Below are 24,853 nucleotides of genomic sequence, written 5' to 3'. Positions count from 1 at the left end.
CCCTCTTCTCCTCGTTCCCTCCACCTCCGACACATATATCCTCTTGGTCAATCTCTCCTCACTCATTCTCTCCATGTGCCCAAACCATTTCAAAACACCCTCTTCTGCTCTCTCAACCACGCTCTTTTTATTTCCACACATCTCTCTTACCCTTACGTTACTTACTCGATCAAACCACCTCACACCACACATTGTCCTCAAACATCTCATTTCCAGCACATCCATCCTCCTGCGCACATCTCTATCCATAGCCCACGCCTCGCAACCATACAACATTGTTGGAACCACTATTCCCTCAAACATACCCATTTTTGCTTTCCGAGATAATGTTCTCGACTTCCACACATTTTTCAAGGCTCCCAAAATTTTCGCCCCCTCCCCCACCCTATGATCCACTTCCGCTTCCATGGTTCCATCCGCTGACAGATCCACTCCCAGATATCTAAAACACTTCACTTCCTCCAGTTTTTCTCCATTCAAACTCACCTCCCAATTGACTTGACCCTCACCCCTACTGTACCTAATAACCTTGCTCTTATTCACATTTCCTCTCAACTTTCTTCTTCCACACACTTTACCAAACTCAGTCACCAGCTTCTGCAGTTTCTCACATGAATCGGCCACCAGCGCTGTATCATCAGCGAACAACAACTGACTCACTTCCCAAGCTCTCTCATCCCCAACAGACTTCATACTTGCCCCTCTTTCCAGGACTCTTGCATTTACCTCCCTTACAACCCCATCCATAAACAAATTAAACAACCATGGAGACATCACACATCCCTGCCGCAAACCTACATTCACTGAGAACCAATCACTTTCCTCTCTTCCTACACGTACACATCCCTTACATCCTCGATAAAAACTTTTCACTGCTTCTAACAACTTGCCTCCCACACCATATATTCTTAATACCTTCCACAGAGCATCTCTATCAACTCTATCATATGCCTTCTCCAGATCCATAAATGCTACATACAAATCCATTTGCTTTTCTAAGTATTTCTCACATACATTCTTCAAAGCAAACACCTGATCCACACATCCTCTACCACTTCTGAAACCGCACTGCTCTTCCCCAATCTGATGCTCTGTACATGCCTTCACCCTCTCAATCAATACCCTCCCATATAATTTACCAGGAATACTCAACAAACTTATACCTCTGTAATTTGAGCACTCACTCTTATCCCCTTTGCCTTTGTACAATGGCACTATGCACGCATTCCGCCAATCCTCAGGCACCTCACCATGAGTCATACATACATTGAATAACCTTACCAACCAGTCAACAATACAGTCAATATATATATATATATATATATATATATATATATATATATATATATATATATATATATATATATATATATATATATATATATATTTATATTTATATATATATATATATATATATATATATATATATATATATATATATATATATATATATATATATATATATATATATATATATATATATCTTTTTTTTTTTTTTTTGCTTTGTCGCTGTCTCCCGCGTTTGCGAGGTAGCGCAAGGAAACAGACGAAAGAAATGGCCCAACCCACCCCCATACACATGCCTTGATTCAATCCACTGACAGCACGTCAACCAAGGTATACCACATCGCTCCAATTCACTCTATTCTTTGCCCTCCTTTCACCCTTCTGCATGTTCAGGCCCCGATCACACAAAATCTTTTTCACTCCATCTTTCCACCTCCAATTTGGTCTCCCTCTTCTCCTCGTTCCCTCCACCTCCGCCACATATATCCTCTTGGTCAATCTTTCCTCACTCATTCTCTCCATGTGACCAAACCACTTCAAAACACCCTCTTCTGCTCTCTCAACCACGCTCTTTTTATTTCCACACATCTCTCTTACCCTTACGTTACTTACTCGATCAAACCACCTCACACCACACATTGTCCTCAAACATCTCATTTCCAGCACATCCATCCTCCTGCGCACAACTCTATCCATAGTCCACGCCTCGCAACCATACAACATTGTTGGAACCACTATTCCTTCAAACATACCCATTTTTGCTTTCCGAGATAATGTTCTCGACTTCCACACATTCTTCAAGGCTCCCAGAATTTTCGCCCCCTCCCCCACCCTATGATCCACTTCCGCTTCCATGGTTCCATCCGCTGCCAGATCCACTCCCAGATATCTAAAACACTTCACTTCCTCCAGTTTTTCTCCATTCAAACTCACCTCCCAATTGAATTGACCCTCGACCCTACTGTACCTAATAACCTTGCTCTTATTCACATTTACTCTTAACTTTATTCTTTCACACACTTTACCAAACTCAGTCACCAGCTTTTGCAGTTTCTCACATGAATCAGCCACCAGCGCTGTATCATCAGCGAACAACAACTGACTCACTTCCCAAGCTCTCTCATCCCCAACAGACTTCATACTTGCCCCTCTTTCCAAAACTCTTGCATTCACCTTCCTAACAACCCCATCCATAAACAAATTAAACAACCATGGAGACATCACACACCCCTGCCGCAAACCTACATTCACTGAGAACCAATCACTTTCCTCTCTTCCTACACGTACACATGCCTTACATCCTCGATAAAAACTTTTCACTGCTTCTAACAACTTGCCTCCCACACCATATATTCTTAATACCTTCCACAGAGCATCTCTATCAACTCTATCATATGCCTTCTCCAGATCCATAAATGCTACATACAAATCCATTTGCTTTTCTAAGTATTTTTCACATATATTCTTCAAAGCAAACACCTGATCCACACATCCTCTACCACTTCTGAAACCACACTGCTCTTCCCCAATCTGATGCTCTGTACATGCCTTCACCCTCTCAATCAATACCCTCCCATATAATTTGCCAGGAATACTCAACAAACTTATACCTCTGTAATTTGAGCACTCACTCTTATCCCCTTTGCCTTTATACAATGGCACTATGCACGCATTCCGCCAATCCTCAGGCACCTCACCATGAGTCATACATACATTAAATAACCTTACCAACCAGTTAACAATACAGTCACCCCCTTTTTTAATAAATTATACTGCAATACCATCCAAACCTGCTGCCTTGCCGGCTTTCATCTTCCGCAAAGCTTTTACTACCTCTTCTCTGTTTACCAACTCATTTTCCCTAACCCTCGCACTTTGTACACCACCTCGACCAAAACACCCTATATCTGCCACTCTATCATCAAACGCATTCAACAAACCTTCAAAATACTCACTCCATCTCCTTCACACATCACCACTACTTGTTATCACCTCCCTATTTGCGCCCTTCACTGAAGTTCCCATTTGCTCCCTTGTCTTACGCACTTTATTTACCTCCTTCCAGAACATCTTTTTATTCTCCCTAAAATTTAATGATACTCTCTCACCCCAACTCTCATTTGCCCTTTTTTTCACCTCTTGCACCTTTCTCTTGACCTCCTGTCTCTTTCTTTTATACGTCTCCCACTCAATTTCATTTTTTCCCCTGCAAAAATGGTCCAAATGCCTCTCTCTTCTCTTTCACTAATACTCTTACTTCTTCATCCCACCACTCACTACCCTTTCTAATCAACCCACCTCCCACTCTTCTCATGCCACAAGCATCTTTTGCGCAATCCATCACTGATTCCCTAAATACATCCCATTCCTCCCCCACTCCCCTTACTTCCATTGTTCTCACCTTTTTCCATTCTGTACTCAGTCTCTCCTGGTACTTCCTCACACAAGTCTCCTTCCCAAGCTCACTTACTCTCACCACCCTCTTCACCCCAACATTCACTCTTCTTTTCTGAAAACCCATACAAATCTTCACCTTAGCCTCCACAAGATAATGATCAGACATCCCTCCAGTTGCACCTCTCAGCACATTAACATCCAAAAGTCTCTCTTTCGCGCGCCTGTCAATTAACACGTAATCCAATAACGCTCTCTGGCCATCTCTCCTACTTACATAAGTATACTTATGTATATCCCGCTTTTTAAACCAGGTATTCCCAATCATCAGTCCTTTTTCAGCACATAAATCTACAAGCTCTTCACCATTTCCATTTACAACACTGAACACCCCATGTATACCAATTATTCCCTCAACTGCCACATTACTCACCTTTGCATTCAAATCACCCAACACTATAACCCGGTCTCGTGCATCAAAACCACTAACACACTCATTGGTGGTGTGCAAAGTGAGAGGGTTAGGGAAAATGATTTGGTAAACAGAGAAGAGGTAGTAAAAGCTTTCCGGAAGATGAAAGCCGGCAAGGCAGCAGGTTTGGATGGTATTGCAGTTGAATTTATTAAAAAAGGGGGTGACTGTATTATTGACTGGTTGGTAAGGTTATTTAATGTATGTATGACTCATGGTGATGTGTCTGAGAATTGGCGGAATGCGTGCATAGTGCCATTGTACAAAGACAAAGGGGATAAGAGTAAGGTCTCAAATGACAGAGGTATAAGTTTGTTGAGTATTCCTGGTAAATTATATGGGAGGGTATTGATTGAGAGGGTGAAGGCATGTATAGAGCATCAGACTGGGGAAGAGCAGTGTGGTTTCAGAAGTGGTAGAGGATGTGTGGATCAGGTGTTTGCTTTGAAGAATGTATGTGAGAAATACTTAGAAAAGCAAATGGATTTGTATGTAGCATTTATGGATCTGGAGAAGGCATATGATACAGTTGATAGAGATGCTCTGTGGAAGGTATTAAGAATATATGGTGTCGGAGGCAAGTTGTTAGAAAAGTTTTTATCGAGGATGTAAGGCATGTGTACGTGTAGGAAGAGAGGAAAGTGATTGGTTCTCAGTGAATGTAGGTTTGCGGCAGGGGTATGTGATGTCTCCATGGTTGTTTAATTTGTTTATGGATGGGGTTGTTAGGGAGATGAATGCAAGAGTTTTGGAAAGAGGGGCAAGTATGAAGTCTGTTGTGGATGAGAGATCTTGGGAAGTGAGTCAGTTGTTGTTCGCTGATGATACAGCGCTGGTGGCTGATTCATGTGAGAAACTGCAGAAGCTGGTGACTGAGTTTGGTAAAGTGTGTGAAAGAAGAAAGTTAAGAGTAAATGTGAATAAGAGCAAGGTTATTAGGTACGGTAGGGTTGAGGGTCAAGTCAATTGGGAGGTAAGTTTGAATGGAGAAAAACTGGAGGAAGTAAAGTGTTTTAGATATCTGGTAGTGGATCTGGCAGCGGATGGATCCATGGAAGCGGAAGTGGATCATAGGGTGGGGGAGGGGGCGAAAATTCTGGGAGCCTTGAAGAATATGTGGAAGTCGAGAACATTATCTCGGAAAGCAAAAATGAGTATGTCTGAAGGAATAGTGGTTCCAACAATGTTGTATGGTTGCGAGGCGTGGGCTATGGATAGCGTTGTGCGCAGGAGGATGGATGTGCTGGAAATGAGATGTTTGAGGACAATGTGTGGTGTGAGGTGGTTTGATCGTGTAAGTAACGTAAGGGTAAGAGAGATGTGTGGAAATAAAAAGAGCGTGGTTGAGAAAGCAGAAGAGGGTGTTTTGAAATGGTTTGGGCACTTGGAGAGAATGATTGAGGAAAGATTGACCAAGAGGATATATGTGTCGGAGGTGGACGGAACGAGAAGAAGTGGGAGACCAAATTGGAGGTGGAAAGATGGAGTGAAAAAGATTTTGTGTTATCGGGGCCTGAACATGCAGGAGGGAGAAAGGAGGGCAAGGAATAGAGTGAATTGGATCGATGTGGTATACCGGGGTTGACGTGCTGTCAGTGGATTGAATCAGGGCATGTGAAGCGTCTGGGGTAAACCATGGAAAGCTGTGTAGGTATGTATATTCGCGTGTGTGGACGTATGTATATACATGTGTATGGGGGTGGGTTAGGCCATTTCTTTCGTCTGTTTCCATGCACTACCTCGCAAACGCGGGATACAGCGACAAAGGAAAATAAAAAAAAAAATATATATATATATATATGTATATATATATATATATATATATATATATATATATATATATATATATATATATATATATATATATATATATATATATATATATATATATATATTTTTTTTTTTTAAGTTTCCAGAAGAAGGAACAGAGAAGAGGGCTAGGTGAGGATATTCCCTCAAAGTCCTAGTCCTCTGTTCTTAACGCTACCTCGCTATCGCGGGAAATAGCCAATAGTATAAAATATATATATATATATATATATATATATATATATATATATATATATATATTTTTTTTTTTTTTCAAACTATTCGCCATTTCCCGCGTTAGCGAGGTAGCGTTAAGAACTGAGGACTGGGCCATTGAGGGAATATCCTCACCTGGCCCCCTTCTCTGTTCCTTCTTTTGGAAAAAAAAAAAAAAAAAAAAAAAAAATATATATATATATATATATATATATATATATATATATATATATATATAAGTTTCTGATTTTTATCTAAGGGCATTTCTAATAACTTCTGTTGCTCTAACTTCCCTTCACTTTTCCGTTCTGACGGTACTATAGCTGTCTCTACCATAGATAAGGTAACTCTGGTTCCTCTTTGGACGACTAACATTCCTTTACCCACTGATGCTCCTCTCACTAATCCCGTGCCCCTTCCCGTAATCTCTTTTCGGTCTTCCGAAAAGTGTTTCTTTCTCTGGACACAAGCAAGGCATATGGTCTTGATGGCATCCATCTCCATGTACTGAAACAGTGTGCCCCTGAACTTGAACCTGTGCTTGCTCGTCTATTCCGTTTCTGCTTAAAAATCAAAACTTTTCCTTCTCATTGGAAGCATCTATTGATACATCCCATCCCTTAGCAAGGTGACCGATCTGACCCCTTTAACTATCATCATATTGATTTGACATTTTCCATTTCTAAAGTCTTTGGATCCCTCCTCAACTCCCATGTTCTTAAACACCTCAAAAATCACAGTATTCTCTCTGATCACCAGTATTGCTTCCAGAAGGAGAGATCCACTAGTTATATTCTCTTCTGTCTTACTACCGTCTAGTCATCATCTGTGAAAGATTTGAGGGAGTCATTTGTATTGCCCATGAAATATCTGAGGATTTTGACAGGGTGTGGCATCGGGTTCTCATCTCTAAGCTCCCCTCTTTTGGCTTCCCTCCCTCACTTTGCCCCTTCATATCTAGCTTTCTCTCCTATCGATCTATCACTGTGGTTCTTAATGGATCAGCCTCCCCCCTTTCTTCATCAACAGCGGTGACCCTCAAGTTTTTGTCCTGTTCCCTACACTTTTTCTTCTCTCCTCCACAAACAATCAAATGCATTCATATTCTGACGATTCAACCCTGTATTCATCCACATCCTTCAACTCTGCTCCCTCTTCTCTCACTCATTTTGCATCTCGTCTTGACACAACTTCCTCCATAAACTCATGTTTGGACAGGATATCGCAGAGGGGTACACAAAATTTTGTTAAGTTTAATGCCCCGAAGACCCACTTTCTACCCCATCCCTTTATCGAAAATTCCTCACAGCTTTCGTCATTCCTTTGACGTTTCTGTGATTCCACCTCTTGACTCAATGAACACACTTGGAATTATCGTAACATCCACTATTTCTTGGAAACCCCACATAACAGGAATAGCTAAGTCTGCCTCTAAGAAACTGGGTGTCCTGTTTAGATGTCGAAAATTCTTCTCTTCTTAACAGTTGCTCCGTTTATACAATGAATCGGTTCGTCCTTATATGGAGTAATGCTCTCATATTTGGTATGCTTACTTGACAGAGTTGAGTCGAAAGAGGTCCGACTTATAAACTGTCCCGGGCTAACTTTCAAACTTAACCCCCTGCCTTACGCCACAATGTTGGTTCACTTTCCCTCTTTTATAGGTATTACTTTGGGTTTGGCTCCCAAGAGCTGGCTCCTTGTATGCCCCCGCTACTAGCCAGACAACGCAATACTCGGAAAGCTGCTGCGTCAAATGATTACTGTGTGGCCATCAGCAACTCAAGAACGGGCCATTTTGACACCTGCTTCTTTCCCTACACGTCAAAGCTCTGGAATTCTATCTTCCTATGGTTTCCTGATAACTATGACCTGGCACATTTCAAAAGACAGATTTTTCACGTTCTCCAAAATAAGTAAATGCTTTCCCTTATCTTTTCCTTTTCATAATAATCTATATTTCAATTAAGGCCCGGACTTGATGTGGACTTCTCTCCTTGACTGGAGCCTTCAACATAAAAAAGGTTATCACAGCATCAAAAGGAGCATAAAGAGGTAATAGATGAGAGCAACAAAGATGATACCAGAATCAAGAGTTCCAAGCTACAGTAAAATGCTAAAGGCTTTAAATTTTCTCGCCTTCGAAGAGATAAAAGTGAGGGGTGAACCGATCACAGATCGATGACGTTGGCTGTGAACAGTTCTTCAATAAACGCAGTGATAGAGTAACCAGAAGCTATAGCATGAAATTAAGCTAGAAACTTGTTAGAACAGATAAAAAGAAATACTTTTATAGTATGAGAGTGTTGGATGAATGGGAGAGAATAACTAAGGATATGGTTAATGCAAACAGCATACATAGATTTAAGAAGTTGCATGATAGTAGAGAATGTTCAAGAGCTGGGGCTCCACGACTGTAAAACCTTACCCCACACAGAACAAATAGATAGTTACAAGTTGGTAATTTCACGCAAACACACACCAGCCTAAGGCAGCCACTCATTTATCCACCAGCCCCGACGGACCCGTATAATTTCTATGACACAAAAGAGGAAGCAAAATAACTCTTTTCCTGGTGTTCTGGTGAGAGTCGACGCGCATTAACCTAATGGACAGGGAGAAAGCTGAAAGGAAGACCAAGCTATAACAATCATTCTACATCCAAGAGTTTCCACACAGGTGGAGAAACTTATCACTAATTCCCGTCAACATATTTCGGCCGTTTTTCAAGGTAATGTTCCTCTGACCCAACAAACGAACAGGTAGAAGTAAAGGAAATGCATGAATCAATTATAAGGAATGACCCAATGCCATATTTCATGAAGTTTGAGTGAGTGGAAGAGTAAAAAAAGAGATATGAGTGAGCGAACCGATATAAAATGAGATATCTTTAGGCGCACCAGTCCCACATGAGGTCAGACTGAGTGGCACAGTATATGAGTGTTTAGTGCGCACCTATGCAAGGATTAGGCAAATGAATGCAACATTAATGAGGTGCGACAGAGTGCAGTTTTCTTTGATGAAGCATGAGTGAGTGCGTGCAGCAGAACATGATGAGGTGTGAGTGAGTGCAGCAGTTCTTGATGTGGTGTGGGTGAGTGCAGCAGCCTACCTGTGTTATAGAGTTGTAAGAGTGCTGAAATCGCTGAAGAGATGCAAGTGAACGTATTGGCAAATGATAAGGCATAAGTGGTTACAGCAATCTAAAGTAGCCATGATGTATGCCAGGTGCATAATGAGTTATCAGTGATTACAGTGATCTACAACTAAGCTCAGCAGTTCATGAAGAGATAACACTCAGTTATCAATCTAAGCTTTGAGTGAGTGAAGAACCCCAAGATGAGATATACAGCCACTATTAGAGATATGAGCTGAGCATTCCAGGATGAGTTAGGAATGAGTGGATCGGTTGATGATATGTTAGTGACCACAGCAGCCCATGATGAAGTATGAGAAGTGCAGTTCATGTTGAAGCAGAAGGATGTAGCAGTATACGATGATGTATGAATGTGGGAGACCATGATGAGGTATGAGTAATTGCAACAATACATGATAAGGTTTCAATGAATGCAAAAGTCTATGAGGCATGAGGAAGTGCAACAGTCCTGAGTGAGACATGAGTGTGTGCAATAATCCATGATGAGATATGATTGAGTACAACACTTCATGAGTTAAGAGTGTGTACAACACTTCCTTTTGAGGCATAAATGAGTGATACACGTCGTTATGATACATGGGTTAGTACAACAACCCAAGATGAGGCGTGAGCGATTGCAGGAGTCCTTAGTGAAGCGTGTGTAAGCAAAACATTTTAAGATGAGGAAAGAGGGAACATAACAGTCAATGATGAGACATGAACGAGAATAGCAACACATGAGACATGAGTTGATAAAACAGTCCTTGTGGCAGAGGCAAATTCAACATACCATGATGACAGAAGAGTGAGTACAACCGTCCATGATGGTGAATGACTGAGTGTATAAGTCTATGAGGCATGAGTGTGTACAGCAAAACCTACAAATGTCATTGAGGTATTAGTGAGTATGAAAGTCCATGAGATACGAGAAAGTGCAAAACTCAATGATGAGGCATTAGTGAGATTAACAGTCTGTGGTAAGGAATGAATTCATAAGAAATTGATCCATGACACAGCATAAGTGAGTAAAATAATTTATGAAGCACAAGTAAGTACAAAAGTCCATGATGAGGCATGAGGGCAGCAGTCCATGGTGAGACATAAGGCACGAGCGCAGCAGTCTATGGTGAGACATGAGTCAGTACAACACTCCATGAAGAATAAGTAAGCAAAACAATCCATGATCAGACATGAGTGATTATAACAGTCCATGGTGAAGCAAGAGTGAGTACAACAGTCCATGATGAAGCATGAGTCCAAGATGACGAACGAGTGATCACAACAATCTGGAATGAGGTATGAGTGTGTGCAATAGTTCTGAATGAGAAATCAAAAAAACTCCCTGAGGAAGTAGTGAGTACATCAGTCCACGACGAGACATCAACAGATAGAGCACTTCATAACAATAAGTACAACAGTCCATGAAGCATAAGTGAGCAGATTAGTCCATGATGAGACATAATCAAACCAACCAGTCTCTAATGAGTCATGAGTGAGTGTAGCAGTCCATGATAATGCATGTGTTTACCTCAGTCAGTGAAGAGGCAAGAGTGAGTGAAACAGTCCACGATGAGGTATTGATGAGCGATAGAGTCCATATGTGGTAAGGCATGAGTGTGTACAACAATCGATGATGAGGTATGCGTAAGGACAGTAGTCCATGGTGAGACATAAATGAGGATAATTGTCCATGATGAGGTATGAGTGAGTATGACGGTTCTGATGAGGCATGAATGAGTGAAACAGTTCCTGATGAGGCATGAGTGAGAACAACCGTCCCCGGTGAGACGTGTGTGATCAAAATAGTCCCTGATGAGGCATGAGTGAGTTAAACAGTCCATGTAAGTGACTACAGCAGTCCATGATGAAGCAAGAGTGAATACAACAGTCCCTGATGAGGCTTGAGGGAGTACAACAGTCCCTGATGAGGCTTGAGGGAGTACAACAGTCCCTGATGAGGCTTGAGGGAGTACAACAGTCCATGATGAGGCTTGAGGGAGTACAACAGTCCATGAGATATAAAGGAGTACGAGTATTGAATGAGTACAATAGTCCACGGTGATGCACGAGTGAGAACAACAATCCTTTGTGAAACAAGAGTGAGTATAGCAGTCCCTGATTAAGCATGAATAAGTATGGCAGTCCATAGTGAGGAACGAAGTAGAGCAATTAATAATGAAGCATGAGTGAGTACAACAGTACTTAAGAGGTATGAGTGAGTAAAACTCCATGATAAGGCATGAGTGAGTACAACAGTCCCTAAGAGGTATGAGTGAGTACAATAGTCCATGATGAGGCATGAGTGAGTATGCATCCATGATGAGGCATGAGTGGAAACAACAGTCCATAAGGTATAAAGTTGTTCAATGAACCATGATGAGGCATGAGTGAGTACTACAGTCCATGACAAGGAAAGCATGAATTCAACAGTACATGATGAAGCATAATGAATGCAACAGTACATAATGAAGCATAATGAATGCAACAGTACATAATGAAGCATGATTAAATGTAACAGTACATGATGAAGAATGATAACAGTACATGATGAAGCATGAGTAACAATACATGATGAAGCATGAGTAACAGTACATATTGAAGCATGATTAACAGTACACGATGAAGCATGAGTGAGTGTAAAAGTAAATGATGAAGCATTAGTGAGTGAAAAAGTAAATGATGAAGCATTAGTTACAGTACATGATGAAGCATGATTAACAATACATGATGAAGCATGAGTAACAGTACATGATGAAGCATAAGTAACAGCACATGATGAAGCATGAGTAACAGTACATGATAGAGCATGAGTAACAGTACATGATGAAGCATGAGTAACAGTACATGATGAAGTATGCGCAACAATACATGATGAAGCATGAGTAACAGTACATGATGAAGCATGAGTAACAATAAATGATGAAGCACGAGTGACAGTACACGATGGAGCATGAGTAACAGTACACGATGAAGCATGATTAACAGTGCATGATGAAGCATGAGTAGCAGTACATGATTAAGCATGAATAACTGTACATGATGAAGCATGAGTAACAGTACACGATGAACCATGAGTAACAATACATGATGAACCATGAGTAACAGTACACGATGAAGCATGAGTAACAATACATGATGAGGCATGAGTAACAGTACACGATGAAGCATGAGTAACAATACATGATGAGGCATGAGAAACAATACATGATGAAGCATGGGTAACAGTACATGATGAAGCATGAGTAACAGTACAATGAAGCATGGGTAACAATACATGATGAAGCATGAGTAACAGTAAATGATGAAGCATGAATAACAGTACATGATGATGAATGAGTAACAGTACATGATGAACCATTGATGATAGCAACAGTACATGATGAAGCATTAATGATAGCAACAGTACATGATGAACCATTGATGATAGCAACAGTACATGATGAAGCATTAATGATAGCAACAGTACATGATGAACCATTGATGATAGCAACAGTACATGATGAAGCATTAATGATAGCAACAGTACATGATGAACCATTGATGATAGCAACAGTACATGATGAAGCATTAATGATAGCAACAGTACATGATGAACCATTGATGATAGCAACAGTACATGATGGAGCATTAATGATAGCAACAGTACATGATGAACCATTGATGATAGCAACAGTACATGATGAAGCATTAATGATAGCAACAGTACATGATGAAGCATTAATGATAGCAACAGTACATGATGAACCATTGATGATAGCAACAGTACATGATGAAGCATTAATGATAGCAACAGTACATGATGAACCATTGATGATAGCAACAGTACATGATGAAGCATTAATGATAGCAACAGTACATGATGAAGCATTAATGATAGCAACAGTACATGATGAAGCATTAATGATAGCAACAGTACATGATGAAGCATTAATGATAGCAACAGTACATGATGAAGCATTAATGATAGCAACAGTACATGATGAAGCATTAATGATAGCAACAGTACATGATGAAGCATTAATGATAGCAACAGTACATGATGAACCATTGATGATAGCAACAGTACATGATGAAGCATTAATGATAGCAACAGTACATGATGAACCATTGATGATAGCAACAGTACATGATGAAGCATTAATGATAGCAACAGTACATGATGAAGCATTAATGATAGCAACAGTACATGATGAAGCATTAATGATAGCAACAGTACATGATGAAGCATTAATGATAGCAACAGTACATGATGAAGCATTAATGATAGAAACAGTACATGATGAAGCATTAATGATAGAAACAGTACATGATGAAGCATTAATGATAGCAACAGTACATCATGAAGCATGAATAACAGTACACGATGAAGTATGAGTAACAGTAGATGATGAAGCATGAGCAAAATATATATGATGAAGCGTGAGTAACAGTGCATGATGAAGCATGAATGATTGCAACGGTACATGATAAGGCATGTGTAGGTACAACAGTACATGATGAGGCATGAGTAGGTACAACAGAACATGATGGGGCATGAGTAACAGCACATGCTGCAGCATGATGATTACAACAGTACATGATGAGGCATGAGTAACAGCACATGCTGCAGCATGATGATTACAACAGCACATGATGAAGCACAAGAGAGTACAACAGTGCATAATGAAGCATCAGAGGTCTTACCTGTTGAGGAGCATTGCTGTACTAGAGCACAACACTGCGGAGATAAACATCACTGTATAACAATGTCAGTACTTTAGCTAATATTGTTTCTATCTAGATTAATTAGAAATTAAAACATTTCTTTCAGCTTCTGGACATGCAAAATCATGTTGCCAATCATGGTTTTGCTATGATGTTTCTATTGTCTCTAGAGCGGGAACAGAGTGCGGGGACCCGACCAAGAACCGACACAGAGCAAGCGGGAGGCTGCGTGAAAAGCGATGTGCTTGGGCCAGCTTCCCCAGCATCACTGAGACGCCTCCGCCTCACACAGGTACTACCAGTTCCACCCAGCTGCTGTCTGGCAACTGCACCGCCTCGCCCTATTGATGACTCGCTACTGCCCTTCAATTAGTTCCTGAAATAGAAATATTACACACGTAAAGGTGCAAGCAGGTACAGGCAAATACGCCTGCACCTGTGTATGAGAGGGACCTTAGAGTTCAAATCGTTCTCAACTGTCGCCGTTTATCATTATAACCTTCCAGTTCTGTAATAACTCATCTGTGTATTTTCGGCTGAATGGCTGTCTAAATTCTAAAGCATTATTATCATTGTTATCTTATTATCATCATTATTATTATCATTATGATTATTATTGTTATTATTATCATCATTATTATTATCATCATTATTATTATTATTATTACTATTATTATTATTATTATTATTATTATTATTATTATTATTATTGTTATTATTATTATTATTATTATTATTATTATTATTATTATTATCAATATTATTATTATTATTATCATTATTACTATTATTATTATTATTATTATTATTATTATTATTATTATTATCATTATTATTATTATTATCATTATTATTACGTTTATCATTATCATCATTATTGTCATTATTATCATACTGTATCTATTATACTTTGTCGCTGTCTCCCGCGCTAACGAGGTAGCGCAAGGGAACAGACGAAAGAATGGCCCAACCCAACCACATACACATGTATATACATACACATCCACACACGCACATATACATAACTATACATCTCAACGTATATATATATATATATATATATATATATATATATATATATATATATATATATATATATATATATATATATATATATATATATGTATATATATATATATATATATATATATATATATACCTCGCAAACGCGGGAGACAGCGACAAAGCAAAAAAAAAAGAAAAAAAAACATATATATATATATATATATATATATATATATATATATATATATATATATATATATATATATACACACAGACATATACATATATACACGTGTGCATAATTCATACTGTCTGCCCTTATTCATTCTCGTCGCCACTCCGCCACACATGAAATGACAATCCATCCCCCCAAATGTGCGCGAGGTAGCGCTAGGAAAAGACAACAAAGGCCACATTCGTTCACACTCAGTCTCTAGCTATCATGTATACTGCAGCGAAATCACAGCTCCCTTTCCACATCCAGGCCCCACACAACTTTCCATGGTTTACCTCAGACGCTTCACATGCCCTGATTCAATCCACTGACAGCACGTCGACCCGGTATACCACATGTTCCAATTAACTCTATTCCTTGCACGCCTTTCACCCTCCTGCATGATCAGGCCCCGATCACTCAACATCTTTTTCACTCCATCTTTCCACCTCCAATTTGGTCTCCCACTTCTCCTTGTTTCCTCCACCTCTGACACATCTATCCTCTTTGTCAATCTTTCCTCACTCATTCTCTCCATGTGATCAAACCATTTCAAAACCTCCTTTTGTGCTCTCTTAACCACACTCTCTTTATTGCCACACATCTCTCTCACCTTTTTATTACTTACTCGATCAAACCACCTCACACCACATATTGTCCTCAAACATCTCATTTCCAGCACATCCACCCTCCTCCGCACAACCCTATCCATAGCCCACTCCTCGCAACTATATAACATTGTTGGAACCACTATTCCTTCAAATATACCCATTTTTGCTTTCCGAGATATCATTATTATTATTATTATTATTATTATTATTATTATTATTATTATTATTATCATTATTATTATTATTGTGATGTCTCCATGGTTGTTTAATTTGTTTATGGATGGGGTTGTAAGGGAGGTAAATGCAAGAGTCCTGGAAAGAGGGGCAAGTATGAAGTCTGTTGGGGATGAGAGAGCTTGGGAAGTGAGTCACTTGTTGTTCGCTGATGATACAGCGCTGGTGGCTGATTCATGTGAGAAACTGCAGAAGCTGGTGACTGAGTTTGGTAAAGTGTGTGGAAGAAGAAAGTTGAGAGTAAATGTGAATAAGAGCAAGGTTATTAGGTACAGTAGGGGTGAGGGTCAAGTCAATTGGGAGGTGAGTTTGAATGGAGAAAAACTGGAGGAAGTGAAGTGTTTTAGATATCTGGGAGTGGATCTGTCAGCGGATGGATCCATGGAAGCGGAAGTGGATCATAGGGTGGGGGAGGGGGCGAAAATTTTGGGAGCCTTGAAAAATGTGTGGAAGTCGAGAACATTATCTCGGAAAGCAAAAATGGGTATGTTTGAGGGAATAGTGGTTCCAACAATGTTGTATGGTTGCGAGGCGTGGGCTATGGATAGAGATGTGCGCAGGAGGATGGATGTGCTGGAAATGAGATGTTTGAGGACAATGTGTGGTGTGAGGTGGTTTGATCGAGTAAGTAACGTAAGGGTAAGAGAGATGTGTGGAAATAAAAAGAGCGTGGTTGAGAGAGCAGAAGAGGGTGTTTTGAAATGGTTTGGGCACATGGAGAGAATGAGTGAGGAGAGATTGACCAAGAGGATATATGTGTCGGAGGTGGAGGGAACGAGGAGAAGAGGGAGACCAAATTGGAGGTGGAAAGATGGAGTGAAAAGGATTTTGTGTGATCGGGGCCTGAACATGCAGGAGGGTGAAAGGAGGGCAAGAAATAGAGTGAATTGGAGTCATGTGGTATACAGGGGTTGACGTGCTGTCAGTGGATTGAAGCAAGGCATGTGAAGTGTCTGGGGTAAACCATGGAAGGCTGTGTAGGTATGTATATTTGCGTGTGTGGACGTGTGTATGTACATGTGTATGGGGGGGGGGGGGGGGGGGGTGTTGGGCCATTTCTTTCGTCTGTTTCCTTGCGCTACCTCGCAAACGCGGGAGACAGCGACAAAGTATAAAAAAAAAAAAAAAAAAAAAAAAATATTATTATTATTATTATTATCATTATCATTATTATTATTGTTATTATTATTATTATCATTATTATTATTATTATTGCTAATATCATATTATTATTATTATTATTATTATTATTATTATTATTATTATTATTATTATTATTATTATTATTATTATCATTATTATTATTATTATTATTATCATCATTATTATAATTATTATTGTCATTATCATTAGTATTATCATTATTATTATTATTATTATCATTATCATTATTATTACTATTATTATCATTTTTGTCATTATCTTACTGTTATCATTATTATTATAATTATTATCATTATTATCATTATTATCACCATCATTATTACTATCATTATCATTATTATTATCATTATCATTATCATTATTATTATTATCATCATTATTATTGTTAATATTATTATTATTATCATTATCGTTATCATTATTGTTATCATTATTATCATTATTATTATTATTATTATTATTATTATTATTATCATTATTATTATCATTGTTATTATTATTATTATTTTTATTATTACTATTGATATTGTTATCATTATCATTATATTATTGTTATCATTATCATTATTATCTTGTTACTATCATTATTATCATCATTATCATTATCATCATCATCATTATTACTACTGCTATTATTATTATCATTATCGTCTTCACGATTATTATTATTTTTATCATTATTATTATTATTATTATTATTATTATTATTATTATTATTATTATCATTATCATTGTTATTATTGTTATCATTATTATTATTATTATTATTATCATTATTATTATTATTATTATCATTATTATTATCATTATTATTATTATTATTATTATTATTATCATTATCATTATTATTATCTTTATTGTTATCAATATCATTATTATAATTATTATCATTATTGTTATTACTATAATATTATTATCATTATCATTATCATTATTGTTACTATCATCAAAATCAATATCATCATCATTGCTATCATTATCATCATTATTATTATTATTATTATTATTATTATTATTATCATTGTTATTATCATCATATCTTTACCATTATCATTATTACTGTCATCATCATTACAAACACACACAGTAAGAAGTCTCTACCTTGCAATTCAGTATAATCAGTAGATAATTTAAGCTGTACATTCGGGAATGAAATAACAAGAAATCTTTGTACTGATTTACATTTTCCCACGAAGATTAGAGTAGCGTTATCAGCTACCTGGTGAAGATAAAAGAGCGGCGGTAATGGTTTCATCAGAGGAGACATCAACTGTGAGGAAACAGATTGGGACACCTTATACCTGCAAGGAGAAGAGAACACGCTAAGATTTAAGTTCTCAAGAATCCATGGAGGAAATTATGTTGAGCCCACGTGTACCTGAAGTATCAGGGTATATGCATCATGAAAGCTGGATGTAGTATTCAGCTTCAGTAGCCTGAAAACTGAAAACATTAATAATGGACTTCCACTTGGAAAAATAATAACCTAGTCATAGATGGACCACAGAACAAGAGGGAGTGCACAGGTATAGAAGGTTAATCCAAACTATTGTATAAAAAGGTATCTACGAAGCCCCAAACACTTAATTCAGGGAAGAAAACTGGGAGACCAAATTCCATAACTTGGATATAGAACAAAGTTAAATGAGATTCTGGGAAATTACAACAAATGAGCTGAGAACATTGTACTAGTACTTATGTGTAATGAGAAAAGGGCGGAGTACGATAAGTAAACATAAGAAAGCAATGCAGAAGAGATGCAGGAAACACAGGAAGTTATCTGTGGCTGACAAATATGATGAGACTGGATATGATCACCAAATATGATGAGACAGGATATGATCACCACAAATATGATGAGACCGGATTTGATCACCACAAATATGATGAGACCGGATATGATCACCACAAATATGATGAGACCGGATATGATCACCAAGTGAGAGGAAAATAACAGGTGAGGTATGAAAGAAAGATTCTCGGTAAGTCAAAAGAATTCCAAACTTATCTCACAAATCTAGAAGAGCAAACTAACAGTTAAGGACCAAATCATTAAGAGGGGAACATTGCTATCATAGTGGAGAAATTATGTCAGAAACTGAATATGGAGTTTCTGAGTGTGGCCATACTCGAAGACCCAGGAGTAATATCACCACCAGCAAGGGAAAGGTAATATGCTTCATATACGGCCAAGATTAATCCAGTAGAAGTGATGACACTCATGAAGAAGTCTAATGCAGAGGCTATACTGTTGATAGCATCTCACCAGAGAGTTCGCAACGACTGTTGCCTAGCCAATCGTATCATCTTTTAAAATTTCTTTTAACGAAGGAAATGTTCCAACAAAATAGAAGAGAGGCACCATGTTTCACAATAGAAAAAAAAGGATTACTGAGAAGTATCTCTGAATTATACGTCAGATCCCTAACGGGCATAACCTGCATGACATTATGGAGATAATAGTCAGGAAACAGTTGAATTAATTGTTAACGATAAACTACCTATACATGGCCAAAAAGTGCGTTAGGAAAGAAATGATCGTGTGTGACAAATCTACTACAGTTTCTTTAGCAAGTATGCAACATTCTTGAAAAAGGGGAATAGGTGAGTGAATTGCATACTCCCTGACTACCGGAGGGACTTTGATATACTGCCACACAGACGACAGAAGATGGAGATTAAAAGTAAACTAGAGTTAGAGGATGGCTAATCAAGATGATCAACAACTACCAACCTGGGAGGACACAGACGAAACATGTCGGGGGATCCTTCTCATGCTGGGCAAGATGACAAGTGAGGTTCCCCAGGTGGGGCCGCTAATACTCCTGATCTGCGTAAATAGCTTACCAGACTAGATGGATTGAAAGTCTGTTAGTTTGACACCGAAAAGGAAGTGAATCTCTGGCAGGAGATCACCGCCCAATTAACTTGATTTCCGTAGATAAACTTAATAGCACCATCATTCAAGACAAGATAGTAAGTCATTCAGAGGGTCTCCATGTGACATCTCGCATCATGGGAATCGACGACATCCTTCACTTTTGATAAATCTGTTTCAATTTCTTCATCATGATCAAAATGCTTGGCGGAAACAAAACGGTAGATATCTATTTACACTTTTAGAAAGTATTCGAAGAAAGTTCCCGCATCAAACATTCCTGGCAAAATTGAAGACACACGGGGAAGTATTTCAGCGGTTAAGAAAACTGACTGATTAGCCGTAAGCAAAGAATAATGATTAATTGTCAGTCCTCAGAATTGCTAAATAAAAAATGGTGTGCCATAGGAAACTGCCAGGGGATTAACCGACTTCCTATTAAAAAAAATTAATTATACGTAGGAGAGGAAGTCGGGCTAGCCCACCTACGCGTCAAAAATACATTGACCATATGCAGTAGGAAGTTTTCGACCAAGATGACCGTCATGACGAAATAACAACTGCTCAAATTCAATCTATACGAACAACCAAGGAAAAAATTCATGCATTGCTTTAATAAGAATGTAAATGAATTTCATCTTAGACCTACTTCATGATAGCATAATTACAATCGATAGATTGATTATCTTAGGGAAACTGAAATAATCAAGACGATTATAAGACATTTGATTGGTTCCGTTTTCTGGTGTGTTGGCTTTGGGGTGTGTTGCTTTTGCTTTTGGCTGGTGGTCCAGTGGGTCAAGTTTTTTCACTGCAACCTGCCTGGAGAGGGAGTTCTTCAGAGCTAGTTCTGTTGCAGAACCGAACTGATGGACTGCCGTTATGTTTAATATTTTACAAATAATATTTTGTACCAAGGTGGTTTGTCTCTGATCTCCGTAGTCCCTTCTGGCAGCTGCACAAGAGGATCCTGTGTCAACTGGCCTGTGCTTGACACAAGACCCACTTCATCAATAACTTTCTGTTCCATTCATTTTCTTTTTTTCTTGCAAAAGTTTTCTCTTTATCTATATATAAATTTGACAAATACTTATATCACATACATTACTCTTATTCATACTGCAATATAGGTATAGTGTATAGGGACCAGAATGGTCAAAAATCAAAAAGAATTTCTGGTCTGATGACCGTTTGACCAAGCAAACCAACCAACTTCGTCTCTGTTAGGTAAATGGCCCACCTGTATTTTTACTTCCACTTTATTTTATGTTCTAACTTTCAGATTCCTCCATTCATCCCTTTTCCTTATCTTCCAGAGAGGGAAATGTTCTTGCCTCTGACTAACAACAACATGAAATCGCTTCCTTATTACATGGGTTTAACAAGGGTTCGAATTTCGTTATTTCTATGAAAAAAAAGATCACTGATTCCTCTCTATTTCGGCTGTACGACCTTCACAGGGTCAAGTTGCAACGACCAACTGAAGAATCTTTAGCGCTTTCTATGGATGCTAAAGATTATCCTTAGACCGCATACATTCTCACTATGTATATGGTCCAAGTCTCTATTCTAATTTACATATTGCCTCATCAATTATTGCTCCCAGTAAAAGTGTCAGAAGAGGAGTTAAGGTAAGGTTATCTGTAACCATAGTTCTGTTCTAGTTCAGTCATTTGCATGTCACATTTCTCGCTTGATTTCAGATTATCGTTATACATGTACTATGAGCTTTCAGTATACATCAATTTAGATTCGGTACTAAGATTTTATATGGTTACCCAAATATTCGTTTTCTATATTGCGATATTTCGTTCCATTTTCACTTACGACTATCTTTTAGGATAACTAAAAAAGATAATTTTGATACTAAGCTCTTCTGAACGTTTGCATCTGAAATATTGATATTCATCTGTATTCATTCAACTTTTAACAGCCTAAAAAAAAGTGAGATGTACATAGGTCAGAACATCAGTAAACACAGGGTTCGGGGCTCACTTTTTAGGCTGACAGTGTACACAATATTCGGCTCAGCGTTTCAAGACTAGGATTTAAATACAAAGTTTGAATCTGGGTCATGGGGCATATTACCAATGAGAATGTACGTGGTTTTAGAATTACCTTCGATATTTGAAGAGGATATTAAAGATTCTGAGGATGTTAATTTAAACAAAATCTTGACGAGTCCCATGACTTTGCAGATGTCTGTAGCGACCCACTGTCGCTCAACAGTGTTACCTTACTGACGACGCCCTGACTAGGTGGCCAAACCTGTGATATTACCTCGTGACACCCTCGATGTTCGACAGTGGCACATCAGAAGATGCCGCTGTAATCATAGATGACCTAACCCTTTCCATAAGAAAAGCCGCTCTCAGTCCACTAGCTTAGAGAGAGGTCAGAGCATTCGACATTCGGCTTCGACGACCTCATATACCAGGGCATCACCGCAGTCAGGTAGTCAGGCGATTAACTGGCTCTTGACAACAAGTGCACCACTCCGTTATCTTAATTCTGGGTCATTTGGCTTCACACTCAAACTGCCAATAGGGCGTCTCTTCTGTCAGCAGAAGCCCTAACGTGGCTCCTGACGTTTAATTTTCTGGCGGGTTTCATTGCATTGTGCTGCCTCATCTCAGGCGTCCACCTACGGCAGGACTCGCGTGGGTCATCGCCTCCGGCAGTTACGAGGAGCAGCTGTAACAAAAAGGGACCTACGGCAGCGCCCGCACCACATCTGCAACCCAAGTACAAACTGGCAGACGCCGCACACTCCAGGAGCCGCGATACGTCCCACATCCACTTTCTACAGGAGCTCCACGTAGGCTAGGCAGCCATACACTTTTTCGCGTGCTGCTGCTTCATCCCTGGTGCCTATCATCACCAGCATTGAGGCTCCAGTGCTTTGACCGTCTCTTATTTCTCCATCTGCACACAACTGACCTCTCCTTTCTCATTATAGTCCTACACTTCCAGTAGCTCATGACCTTAGGTTATTTCATCACATGTACCTTAGTCAATAAAGCATTGTTGTTGTTTAACGTGCCCCTCTCTAGCTATACCACTCCAACAGTACAATAAGATCACCCGCTAAACTGGTAATCCCTGGAGTTGACTAACAGCGATTTTCGAACACGTTCTTACGGTGCTGTTGTCAGCCTACCTTGGCCCCTTGCAGTCACAGTTGTTTTTCTACTCCTGCTCAGTGTTATCCCACACTTGTCCATCTTCCCTCTTATATATGCCAGGTCCACCCGGTCTTTCATGCACCGGCAGGTGATTCTTTTTCCATCCGCCAGCAAGGACCTCGTGCAAAAACTTCTACCAGTATGGCGCTACAGGATAAATTCCCCCTCTACAACCTGGACGCACTGGACGCTGTGTCCGCTGCCCCGTACACTACGCAGACAGTGAACTTCCACAACAGGGAAGAGGGGAGAGGTGGGGTATCGTAGCATCACTACCTGTCCTGCCAACACTCCACTCCCCACCAGCACTGGACTACCAGCCGATCATCTTCGCTCCACAAAGTGTTACCTTACTGACGATGCCCTAACTTGGTGACCTCACCTGACCCTATAATCATCAGAAAAAGTAAGTTTGATGGCCGAACCTGCGACTGCACCTGTGATATTACCCATGACATCCATGCTCGATGTTCAGCAGTGGCAGATCAAAAGATGCCTCTGCAAGTTACAGATGACCTGACCCTTTTCATATGAAGAGCCGCTTTCAATCCACCAGCATGGAGAAAAGTCAGAGCTTACGACATTTGGATTCGACGACCTGACCTTCTTGCCTCATATATAACCAGGCATCACCTCAGGAAGGAAGTTAGGCCTTTGACAGACTCTAGGCAATAATTTTGCTACTCCGGTACCTAATGTTTTGGCCATGTGACTCCAAACTCAGGTTGCCCTTAGTGTGTCTGTTGCGTCAGTAGAAGTCCCAACATAACTCGCTCCAGGTTTAAAGTCCAAAAATAAGCCAACTAACGAAGTTTGATTTCTCTTAGTTTACAGGATTATGTATTGTTTATATCATATGCACCATATAACTTAAACAATATTAAGATAACCGACAGGTTTATACAACTAATGCAATTAACATTATATGCTCAAGTAAGGCATTGGCACATGAAAACGACAAAAGCAAAATTCATGTTAAGATATACTCTGAGAAAAACGCCAGAAATGAACGTATAATCGACAGCACTAACGGGGACACTAGAAGGCTAACGTGCAACAGCAGGGAGTCGGTGATAGCTTAAAAAACTGCTGAGTGGAATTACGTTTTCTTGTCTTTCTCATGTAAACTCATTTAAACTAGTTTTAATAATCCTATTAAGTTTTGGTATAAAGATGGAAAAGGTTGCTTGGATATTGAATCCTTATGCCTTTCAATTGCCAAAAGAAGAAAACACACACGAAATTCAAATAAATGGAATCCGATGAAAATCTGCAAGAATTAATCGAAATTCCTGCAGATAAATGCAAGAAGAGAAAAGAATTTCATTGAAAGTTAAGAATAATCATAAGGAATTCTTCAAATATAAAGGACAAAGGAAGACAGTAAAAGAAAGAATTGGACCATTACGAAACGAACATGACACTAACTACTGACGATAAGAAAATGGCTACCATACTAAATTATTCTTTTAACTCCATATTCACAACTGAAGAAACATCTCGAATACCGCAACCAATGAATATCTTTCAAAGGTTAGAGAAAT

General features: G+C 39.0%; 1 protein-coding gene across 1 annotated transcript in view; it reads right to left on the bottom strand.

Annotated features, from left to right (window-relative positions):
* LOC139754491 (uncharacterized) overlaps window positions 1–14,271 on the bottom strand; it is a 159,805-nt gene extending 145,534 nt beyond the window's left edge. Inside the window, exon 1 of the mRNA XM_071671756.1 lies at window positions 13,998–14,271. Coding sequence (XP_071527857.1) covers window positions 13,998–14,047 — 50 coding nt within the window. The 5' untranslated portion in view covers window positions 14,048–14,271. The remainder of the gene's footprint in view (window positions 1–13,997) is intronic.
* Between the last annotated feature and the right edge of the window lie 10,582 nt (window positions 14,272–24,853).

The sequence above is a fragment of the Panulirus ornatus genome, chromosome 17, assembly GCF_036320965.1.
Source record: "Panulirus ornatus isolate Po-2019 chromosome 17, ASM3632096v1, whole genome shotgun sequence".
Classification (NCBI taxonomy): Eukaryota; Metazoa; Arthropoda; class Malacostraca; order Decapoda; family Palinuridae; genus Panulirus; species Panulirus ornatus.
Note: the sequence above shows the minus strand (reverse complement) of the source record. Positions and strands in the feature narration are given on the sequence as shown.